The sequence below is a fragment of the Manis javanica genome, chromosome 15 (genome assembly GCF_040802235.1).
Source record: "Manis javanica isolate MJ-LG chromosome 15, MJ_LKY, whole genome shotgun sequence".
Taxonomy (NCBI): Eukaryota; Metazoa; Chordata; class Mammalia; order Pholidota; family Manidae; genus Manis; species Manis javanica.
This window is the reverse complement of record NC_133170.1, coordinates 41,988,108-42,000,256: the sequence shown is the minus strand read 5'-3', so window position 1 is coordinate 42,000,256 and position 12,149 is coordinate 41,988,108. Positions and strand designations below refer to the sequence as shown.

General features: G+C 37.0%; 1 protein-coding gene across 8 annotated transcripts in view; it reads left to right on the top strand.

The window, feature by feature from the left end:
* The window catches only part of SATB1 (SATB homeobox 1), a 94,669-nt gene that overhangs the window by 61,246 nt on the left and 21,274 nt on the right, over positions 1–12,149 (top strand). For all 8 annotated transcript variants that reach the window (XM_036996285.2, XM_036996282.2, XM_036996286.2 and 5 more), the window contains one exon: positions 3,696–3,851. In XM_036996285.2, coding sequence (XP_036852180.1) covers positions 3,696–3,851 — 156 coding nt within the window. The remainder of the gene's footprint in view (positions 1–3,695; positions 3,852–12,149) is intronic.

The window sequence follows — 12,149 nt, the reverse complement described above, 5'->3', positions numbered from 1 at the left end:
ATATGCAAAGTTCATATCAACAAAATATAATTACTATGATAATTGCACCTTTCTGTCTCTTTATAACAAATTCTTCTATAATATAATGAAACATAGGTTCGTTTATAGGCAGGAACTTAACACTTGATAAAAGTTTTATTTAAGCTCTTATATGCTTGTAAAATGCTTCCCATTAGTAGTCATCTTTTAACATCTAGAAGATTTAAAGTCTGGAGTTGGAAAACTGGTTCCTACAAAAGGAAGCAAACTGTAAAAAGATGAAACTATAATACTCAAGACAGTGTTAGTATGTAAAAATTTGAGAATGGAGACTATTTTCCATCACCAATAAGAATGCCTCAAAATAGCACATTTCTTACATACCATTACTAAGAAAACATTTACAGTTTGCATACCTTGAAAAATAAGTGTAGGTTAGATTTGTAAAATTAATGATAAAGCCATTTGCTACTAAAATTTAGACATGAATGAGCTAGATTTAGCAAAGGGCCATCAAAAACAGATTCAGCATATTTTAAAAAACAAGAATTTTTCCAAATAAAGAAGTCCTATATAACATCATGAATCAATGTAGTACAGTGGTTTCTAAGATAGCATTAGCATTAGACGGACTCAAGTTCAGATCTCAGCTTTGCCCCATGGATAAATTTTTACTTAACCTCTTTTCTTTTAAGAGAGTTTTCTTAATCTTAAAATGGGGTGATCGTAGTACCTACTCAGGATTGGCATGCAGGGGTGGAGTTAATGTACATTTACATGATGCCATCACTTAATAAACAACTAATAAATGCCAGCCTTTACTATAGTTATTAAACCTACACCAAACTTCAATTGTGTGTGTGCTGTGTGCTTACAGTCAATTCCTCCTGCATCAACAAATTACACATTCACCACTCAGGACCACAGCAGAGTTCATTTTGTGCAGTTTGTAGGTAGAATGTATACAGTATGTGGAGTTCATTTTGTAGCATGGTTTGTTGCATTCAGCAATCTGTGAAGAGGCAAGGTGGAATTTTCATGGAGAATTTGTATCTGCTGCACAAGTTTGGTGCAATAAAAAGCAGACCCGAATGCTGCACCTATCCCCATGTGGGAGAGTAAATAGTAGAAGCTCCAATTCTTAACAACTTCCCCGGCACCGCTGTAATGATGGAGGTAGTACACTCTACCTTGATGAAAGCTATTCGGAAAGCAATGGCATTTACTTTACCTCCTGTGCTATTTGTGGGAAAAAGCTAAAGAGTAGTTTGCTTTGCCTGGAATGAACTACTTTACGAATTTTAATGTGTGATATAATATTAAAAACTAAACCAGGATTAAGGAAGATTTTTTTTGTACTAAGCTAAAACAGTACTTTGTAGCATGAGGTATAAAAGATTTTTGTTTCCATTTTTACCTGGGGAAAAATTCAGCTTTCATATTTTTGAAAAGCTGTCCAAGTCAGTTCCCCTTAAGCAGTAGCTCATGTTTAAGAAAAAATGTGATTCCAGAATTCTAACAGCCTATCTGTGATAAGGTACATTATCTGAGCCAACAAGATGATAAAGAGCTTTTCTAAATATTTTTTAAATGAGTAATACAGTTTCTTTATATTTTTAAAAGTTGTCACTTTTACTTTTTTTTTTTAATGTTTTGTGTGTACTTCTTTTCCACTTTTCTGATTGCATTGTTTCCTGGAAAATGGTTATTTGATTTTAAAAAAGTGATTTAAAATGATTACTTTTTGATTTAAGTTGTAATTTCTTTATTAAGAAAAACCTAAAAAGTTTTAGAAACAAAAATCAGAGTTCAAACAAATGATTATAGCCCATCTGAAAGATAAATTCTTAAACATAATTTTTACAAAAGGATCAAAATTATTTTGAAAACATCCAGAAACACCGACTTTACAAAGCCCTCTGTCTTAACTATGGCTAAGCAGATTGCTACCAAGGAACTGTTTCTCCAGTGCACTGGACTTCGTGCTGCCGTTTCCATAACATTCAATTTTCAAAGCGATTGAAATGGCTTTTCTCTTTCAGTTAAGCAGTGGGAAAAATAGGTATTAAAAGGGACCCCATAGGGTGATCAGATCTATCCTTCTGCCTCAAAGCAAGACCACCCCAGAGCAAAGCTATGAATCTTTCCAAAGCAACTTTGCAGGCAGTTCATGGAAATCTTGCTTATGCTGCTGCCATCCACATCTCCAGTTAGGAGGCCCAGCCACTTGTCACTTGTGCTTGCTCACGTCTGTGTCCTCACTGGGGCCAGTGGTCCAGACATTTCACAGCTACCCTCTCAGTGTTTTGAAGGGTAGTGTCCTTGTGGGAGAGACAATCTGGCTGCCTTCTCAGGATAACCAAGAGGTGAGTTACTTTGCCTACTGGGTAGAAGGTAGGATTCAGAAGGCACATTTTAAAGAGGACTCATATTTATTCTGTAAGTGCAGAAAAATGGAATCGCTTAGAATACTCACTGTCCCTCTTTTGATATCAAATATTTTGGGGGAGAATGAAGTAAATCTGGAAGACTTGCCTTATGATGAGGGAGGGTATTTCCTTTTCCTAAAATGCACTTCATTTTTTACTGTTAATCATATATGTGAGAAACTGTCCAAGATGACAAGTTCCAAGAGGAAAAAAACCTGGGTTCTGTAAAGGACCCTAAAAATTGCAGTCCATAATGATTCAGGGTCCTGTATCTGTGGCAACTTCTCATTCCTAGTCAAAAAAAACAACTACATGTTTCTTTTTCCAGGCTGGCATATAACTGCATAATAAAAATTAAATTTGGAGTTTTTAAAATTAGTAATAGCATCAATAAATTTTGAGGTTGAGATTTGATTTCCCCCCTAAAAATTTTGTGGCTTTTTTCCTGCTGATACCTGGCTTGTCATTTACCAAAGGCATTGATATTAATTTTTTACTCAAGGTTATACATTCTGAATATACGTAAGTCACTGATTATGTGTTTTGTGTAACTTGCAGTAATGTCTGTTAAATATTGTGAAACATTTTCTTATTGTCTGGTTCCAAAAGTCAAAAGGAAATAGTTACATTCTGAGGTGCCAGGAAAAGATGAAATAATTATACAGAACAGCTTGGACATGCACATGTAAAATGCAACCAGCCTTTATGATAATTAAGCAAGGCACTCTACCTGTTTCATGGATGGATAGAAGATTTAAATGTGCAGCTCTGCAAATGGCTGTGTTATGGAAGATTTTTTAGATGAAACATAAGAGGAAGAGGCATAAAAGAGTAAAATTAAAAAGGCCATAGTATATAATAGCTATTAGTGATGCAATTGTCTATTAGACACCAGACACCCAATGAAGATACAGCACTAGGCATTACGATTTTAACTGTGAATTTCCTTTGTTCAAATTGCAGTGGACAGTAATTGGGAGACAATTAGTTTAGGGTTTTCAAGTCTTGAAACTATTCTGTTTTCCAGAAAACTTACTTTATGGCATTATAATTCCTAGTTGTCAGCTGGCAGCACTGCGGTGTTACAGATTCACCCACCTATGACAATGTGACTTCCTTAACTTAAGCAGTCTGATCTCGAGGTGATAACTAACGCTGAATGACTGCACTGTTAGTCACCTTGATCATAAAAGGAGCAACAATGTCCAGTTTGGATGCAGAATCTGAAAAGCTTCAAAAACAATTTGGCCAGTGAAAAATGACAGACATGTTCAAAATGTTTTGTAGGTGAAAACAGCAACTATTGCCACTGAGAGGAATGGGAAACCAGAGAACAATACCATGAACATTAATGCTTCCATTTATGATGAGATTCAGCAGGAAATGAAGCGCGCTAAAGTGTCCCAAGCACTGTTTGCAAAGGTTGCAGCAACCAAAAGCCAGGTAAGAGCTTCTGTTAGATATTGAGGATGTTTATTTGCGATGCCTGTGAAAAGTTCACTCAAAAGGGTGTCTATTTTCAATATGAACTTGCATCACTGAGAGGTCGCAGCCTTCATGGTTACTGACAGAGAGAGCTCTATGATAAAACAAAATGTTCAGGTTCAGGTAATAGACACTTGGTTTTATTTCCTGCAGCAGCCACATGCCAGAGCAAGGATTTCTCAGGAAAATCTCTAGTCAGTCAGAAGTTGTTTTCAGGAGAAGAATGTCATAATATGTAGGAAATTTTTCAATCTTGTCTATTGTAGCTGAACGAGTAACTTGAATTGTTGTTTCATTATTACTAAACAACTGATTTCCATGCTAAAATACTATAGTTTCCTCTGTTCCAATACAGGCCTCTACAACTCTTAGGTACACTTAGTAAAGCAAACTGATCCACACACACATATATCTTGATGTTACCGATACTAGTTTTTTGATGAGAACATATTAATGATTTTAGTTTTTCTATGGATGTATATATATAAGACATGAATTGGAAAAATTACCAATCCCTTTTTGTATAGGTGAAAAAGGTGGACACATAACAAATTCAGTCCTTTATCATCATAATTGTCATAGATTGGTAATTTATGTTCCTGCGTATGAACAAACTCAACAATTACCTATGAGCCCTTGTTCAAAGCCAAGGATACTTTTTAAAGTTTCAGAAGAATACTAAACTGTCTTCCCCTTACAAAAATGTTCAGTAACACTATCAAGGTGAGTAAATTTAGAAACAGTCAAGGGCTCAGGTGAGATTTTAACTACTTGAAGGTGTTCATTATCATTAACAAACCCTCCTTTATGAAACAGCCTGACTGCTTGTCAACTTCTGATAAAAATGTATAATCCTGAGAGTATTTACAACATGATGTGTTTGTAATACAGTACTTTTTTAACTTTTCCTTAAATTTTACACTGTCAGCATCAGTACTTATACTTGATGGGAGTTTTGCTTTAGAAGAGGTTGTTCTTGTTTAAGTTACAGGCTGGATGAATTACTTAAGGGATATCTTTGAAATGTTATATGAAAATGATTAAACTCAAGCTGTGGACTGTAAAAATTATAGCTTTATAGGCCACATGCCTGCCTACCCTTCAATCACTGTCAAAGTGATAATTTCTACAATAATATGTTTCTTTTATTGTGAGATTCTAAACATCAAGTGCTGTTTAAACATTAAACTGAATTGTTTATGTTAGTGCTGTACTCAGCGTGTCATACATCAGGCCACCGTAATCTCTCATGGAATGTAAAATTCTGTCATGAATCATGGCTTGTATATCGGAAATTACTGTAATTTTGATTGGAAATTACAGGGCTCTTGAAATGTTTCTAATTATGATAGAATGTTAGAGCCGCTTCAAACCTGTGTACTTCTTCAGATGTCTTCATTTACATGCCAAGACTGCGCTAAGGAGAAATGTCCTGTTCCTACTTTACCCCTTACCCACCCACCCTGCACAGTCTTGTTTTGGCTATTTAGTTTAATTATGATGAGGATCTCATATTTAAACATATATTATCTTTTCTTTCTGATCCTACATCTTTCCTGACCTGTCCAATTAAATTATGAAGAATAACAGACTGTATTCCTGTGAGGCCAAACACTTTCCCCAAGTTTCCAAAATAGATAAACAGAGAAACTGTAAGAAGAGTCATCCTTAAACAAACAAAAATAAACATCAGAACTTTCTGATAACTGGTTATAGCTTCCCATCTGTTATTTAATGCACTCTGCCCCCCGCCAATCCCTCTTGGACCACAGCACAGAACCTTAAGTAGTCACTTTGCTACCTTCATTCTCGCCTCCTTTGAAACAATATCCCAGATTCTGTGCCTCTGGGCTGAGTTACTGATTTTAGGACTATTCAGGCAGACACAGCAGTTGGCTGATAATGTCATGCAAGATTTTCTGGGGAGATTTTAGACATCCTTGTTCTTTGTACCCCTGTCCTACGAAGTTCCCCATGAGTATTTCAACAGTGTTGACTGGCAACTTCTGGGTTTCTGCCATGATAGTGTGCTTCCCAGAGCCCCCAGAACTGTTAATCCATCCCCTTATTACTCGTTGAGAGAGAACCTAGGTGGCCACTTGTTGTCTATGGAGTCAGGCAAATTTCACTTTCATTCCTTCTGATAATTATTGCTAATTTGTTGTAACTTCCTAGCAAAATATTTTTGTAGTTGTTCAGTTTAGATGTTAGCACTATGCTCTTTATGAAACTATGTGGAAAGGTTGATGATTACTTGGAAATAAGACAGTCCCTAAACTGTATGTATCACTAAGAGGAAATCTCACTATTTTAACAAGGAAAGGTAGTCATTTACTTACGTTCTATTATTTTGCTGTGGTTTTGTGAAGGAAAAAAATAAACTAGCAGACTCCCCCACCTAAAAAAATTTCAAGTCAGGCTAATCTTTTTTATGGTTGAGAAACTCTTAGCTTATAAAAGTCATTGACTTCTTACATGTATGTGCCAAGGCCTCTCTGAATGAGGCAGAGGTCCCCTGGAGGAAGTAAGTATACGGAGGGGAGTCCCAGAGCCGTCTTTGTCTCAGCCCGGCTCTTCCAGCTGTTCCCGTGTCTACACTGACTCAGTAGTTCGCTTCACATTGAACACTGTTTTGTGCTAGACTCCACCATGCATTATATAGTGCCTACACTTAGTTCTCAGAGTTTCCCTGTGAGCTGACCTTGTTTTTCTCATTTTACACATGAGCGTCACTGGACTGATGAATAGTGAGCCTGCCCCAGAGCCACTTTGTCTCCCCTACTTCTTAGCATCTCGTCAGGGCTTCCAGCAGCATCCATCTTGGAGTTAATCCTGCTCCAAGAAAAGGAATTTGGGATACTGGAATTGATAGTGCAAACAGAGAGGGCTGTTTTTTCTTCATTGACGTATTCATGGATACAGGTTCTTAGCAATACAGGGTCCTTGGAATCTAGGCTCGCTCATGTCCCATTGGGGTCAGGGGGGAAATACATGGTAGAGAACTCAAATGAGGCTATGGTCCAGGCTGTGGCACTGGTGTTATAATATTGAGAAATTACTTAACCTTTTTGAACCCAAGATTCTTTTAACATGGGAGGAAGTCACATGCTATAATGTATGTCCAAGAGCTTTTAAATTATACATCATTTTCTAGCAATCTGTGCAGCACTATACACACATGGATTATATCTTATAATGTGCGAAGCAAAAAGCTTAGACCACCATGCAAAAGGAGTTATTTAAAAATATCTATTTATGTACTTCAAGTACCTTTCATTTTAAAAGATAAAGCTTTAGGTAGAATGGGAGGTAGCATAATTATTTTAAGTTACTACAGTCCCAGAATGTTTTGGAACCAGACATATCATAGCTGTGCTATATAATGACTAATGCACAAGGTATTTTCAGTAGAAGAAACCAACTCTGTAGATTCCACCATTTCACTTATATTATGTTATCTCTTCTCTTCGATGAGTAATAGAAATGAGATTGTTTTTACCTCTAATAGAAATGTCTGAGTAAAATATGCAAGTAAAAACTGAAGGCAGGCTAGTCTTTGTGCTTGGGTAGGAAACCAGGCTAATGCAAACTTTAAAAAGATGATATGCTCTAAACATAATGTGGATAGCTACAAATGAATACACTTTATATTCTGAGTAGTCAAATAAGCAGCAGTTTTTCCAAGTGAATCATACTGGAATTTTATCAAACATTTAGTCTGATAACATTCAAATAATTATGAGAGCAGAATTCACTAATTTTACTGTTTTTAAAAAAAAATAGTTTATTTGGGTAATAACCATTATAGTACCAAGGTTCAGTTACTGTTCATTGGTTATAGCGTTTTCATATGGGAGATGGAAATGGAATTTTTTCCTTACTGGTGGCAGATGTTGGAATCTAATTTTATTCTACAGCAAAGCCCCTGAGAGCTCTGAGACTTAAGGTGTATGTCCAGCAAGGGGACGTGAGCAGCGCGAAAGGCTTTGCCTTGTACATTGAATCGTTACATTGATTTTTGTGTTTGCAGAGGTAGGGCTATCAGATCCAGTAATGCAGGAAGAGAATGGGGCGGCTTTACACAGTGGCACTGCATTGCCACTTGTGTTCAGAAAAATGATTTTTCTAGTACTTTACTGAACAGGGTATTTCTTTTATATAAAGCAACTAGATGATGAAAGTTCTATTTGACTGAACATGCTTTCAGTATAATCGTTTGCAATCTCTACCCACCAGTTGGCTGCTACAACTTTGACTAGTTGATAGGAATGCTTTTTAATACTCAAGAAAGAGGATTTCTGCCTCTGTGAAGGTAGTACGACCAGTAGACAAGAACAAATAATTGAAAGCCTTTTGCCTTCTTCCATTTACTTTTCACACTTTGGTCATTGAGATTCAAGGCGCCCAGGATGAGAGAGAAAAAAGAAGAAAACTTTAGTGCTTTTTAGGTTCATAGGTGAAAAAAAGCATCTTTTTGACCTTTGGGTTTGGAAATTTGGTGGTGATAGGAATGTCTTTTAAATACAGGTAAGATATGATATGTCATAAATCAGTGGAGCTAGAAATAGGGCTAAAAATTAATTTTCTTTGTTGGGAATAGGACTGTAGAGTGACAAAATCCAGGAAAACCCATGAAACCATGTTTGCATTCCATGTTCTGGCATGTAAGTGAAGGCATCTTTTATTTTGATAGAATTAAGTTACACTTCACAGAAAGTACACGGTGAAGCTCTGTGCTGATTTATTCTTTGGAACATGCATGTAACAGACTCTTCTGGAACACGACTTCACCTGTGTAGCCTCTTATTTAAGACACACAGGAGGCCCCTGCAGATTGGAGAGCCACGGTTTCTGTTATTTCTGGTGCCACATCATTTCTAGCAATCTGTGGGGACATTTTTACATAGTGTCCTCATAGCCCCTTCTTGTGGGCAAATAGTTTTCTTCAGCCAGGGTCTGAGGAGAGAACTGCCAGTTTGCACATTCTCCATCTGGTGCTTTACTTTTTAATCCTTTTTTTTTTTTAATTGGGGACCTACAGCTCAGGTTTCCCTGAATCTGCTTCCCTGGAGGCAGAAGGGGCAAGAGGAATGCTTGAGGGGAGAACAGGAGAGAAGGAAGTCCACTCGCAGTGAGACCATCCCAGCTGAACTGCCTCTGTTCAGTTTAACACATGTTTTGGGAGGCATCTTCTGCATTCTTGAGTAGGAAGCATGTGGTTCCACTGATCCCCCCTATTTAAGGTGTTCTGTGCTGGTCACCATCTGTACAAATCTCTTATGTTTATCATAGTTCCTATCAGGGAATCCATACTGGATTTCATTTTATAAATATAGACCTGTTTGCATATTTCCAGTCGATTGGTAAACAGGACTATTGAAATTAATAGCTTTAAATTCATAAATGTTGACATACCTCTAACAGTTTCAAGATATCTGACTGTACGTTATATGATGTTTTAAGAACTAGTTATATTTGTAGATCTGAATATGAGCCTTTTTCACATGTCTTCAGCATAAACACAAGCATATGTTTTAATAAATTCTAGGGTTTGATCAAAGAGGTCCAGAATTATTAAGTAGAACACTTACTTGCCCATTATATTTTTGCTGAGAAGTCATGTAAAGGAGTGTTTTTTCCCATACACCTGATGCTATCCATTTCAACAAGTTAAGCAGATTTTCAGCTATCTGATTGCCACTTTCAAACATTTGAAATTTTCACTCTTTTCCCTTAAATTTAAAATGAACTATAATCATGTAAATACACTTTACTCATTGACCCACTTAATAAGCTAACTATTACAAATGTAGTCATAACTCATTAAGCCCAGTTTCTCCATCTTTTTAAAATGCCACAAGAAAACTTACACCAGATTTTAAAAGAAACAGTTTGCAAACATTGTGCCAACTCTTTACAAAAGACAGTCGTTGAGGAAGTCCAAGGAAGGCCACCACAGGCATGGTCCACTTTGAAGCAGGTCAGGGTATGCGTTCTGTAGTATGAGTATACTGACTATGTATCTGTAGAATCAACTCTAATCTGAGGCTACCTTTTGTCCTAAAATGTTAGTTATAACCTGAAAAGTGAGAATATAACAATATTCTATGAAAAAAAGTGAGAATATAACAATATTCCATAAAAGTTCTTTTCGGGAGCTCTTCTATAAAAAATCAGTTTTGACAGGAGAGGTTCAGGTATCCACAAAAAAAGAGCAAACCAAGGGGTTTAACTCTTAGGGGAATTAATCTTAAAACTGAATGTCATTCTGTTAAATTTAGCACATAACTAGATCATTAATATAATCCTTTAACTACTAAGTTAAAAGCAGTGTTTTCTCAAAAGTCTCAACAGTTGTCTTTTATGTTTTGGGTAGTAAAGGTAGGTTTTATTTTAGCTTTATCTTCTTTTTCCTCATATGAGAAATGAAAATAAAGGCCTTGTGAAATGAATGAGCTATGAAAATGCATTTATGCAAAATGACAGTAGAAAAATGGCTCTGGAAGAAACTGTGCCATTAAAATTTCACATCAGTGAAAGGTGCAAAGAGAAGGATGGAAGAACTGTGTTGGTGACACAAATCTGTGTAGATTTTTTTTTGCCCTGCTGGAATACCTTCAGTATCTTAAAAAGTAACCTTTGGGATTATTCATATTTATAAGTACAGTTGTTATGCTTTTACACATGTAATTCTTTTGTACGGCAAAATAACACAACTAAATTATAGACCACCCATTTAGCCATGCAATTGCTAAATTATTGAAGTTGTCTTTTTTCTAAGTCTTCATATACTTCTGTTGTATGTTAATAGGGAATCTAGTCCCCTTTGATCTGTTGATTCAACAACTCCAGTTGCCTTTGTATATTTTTTTTAACAATTCCCTCTTCAACCAGTATGCCTCAGGAATTGGGTTTAAACACACTGTTTCATAAACTGCCAGCCTCCTCGGCCGCCTCAGTGCCTCTGATTCCGTAAATCAGATCATAGGCAGCATGCTGTCATATAATAAGGTGTCTGATCCTTATTACCAGTTTGTTGATGCACAGACTCCTTCAAATTGACCATCACAACACATGGTTTCCCCTGAAACTAGCTGTGATAATTAGCGTGGTTCTAATGAGACAGAATGTCACTGATCTTGTGCTGAACTGTCGAGTATCGGCGCTACGGATGGGAACTGTCAGAACCTGCCATCTGTGACAGCGCTTGGCATATTCCAGTGGCAAGGTAGAGCATGCTCAATAGAGTGTTTTCAAGCAAATGGCCCTTTTCTTGACAAGGGCTCTGTGTTCTGTTCAGCTGGAAGAATGTTTGCCATAGCTTTGGCTGATGCTAAACCCATTTTGAGATCCAAATGCGAATAAATATTTAAATCTCTGTTATGTGTTACATAAGAAAGGAATCTTTTGTTTAGCAGGTGAATTTTTTAGTGGCATTCCTTCCCCTGTTTTGGGGACTCTCGCAACTGCCCCATACTGTCAGTTAATAGGAAAGCAGTCATTTAAGATAGTTTCTCCCAGTTTTAAAATTACCTTGTTTAAAAGAGATTTGTTGGGGAGTTGGGATGGCTCTTAGTGATACAGCAGTCTGATTCAACGGAGAGAAAAGGGAAATGAAAGAAATAGTTCTGAATGTGCATAGGAATATGCAAGTTGAACAGGAGAATTAAATTGGACAGGACAGTTGGATCTGTAGGCACCAGAGAGAAGTAGAGATTTTTTGTTAGAGTGTAAGTCCAGCACTGCTTATCATTCCAAAATATGCTTTGTTGCTTTTTATTTCCTCCTCTCTGGCAGACCACACAGGGCTTGTTCTGAAGAACATTTTCACTAATCTGATCAGGCAGCCAAATACGCCGGGAAAACTGCTTTAATGATCCCACTAATTACCTCAAGTCAATATGAACTGTATTATTAGACTGAGGGAAAATATTCCATTAGGTCTCCCCCTTGGGAGTTTCTCCGCTTTGTGATGTCACTGAAGCCTTCACCCTCTCGCTTGTAATTAATTTTATTTACACACGCAGGCACGCACAAGGTCACACCTGCACAACCGTTGCTGGCCAGGGAGCTCGTGGCACTCTGGCTTAATCAGATCTGTCATAATTACCATTCTGCATGTTTCTGACACACGCTGTGAAATATTTCAATTTAACTGCCGCTACCAGCACAACCAGATGTAGTGCGAGTGTGGCTGCATTGGAAATATTATTCCTCAGGATAAACTCTCTCCTCCTCCTTTTTCCTCCCACCCCC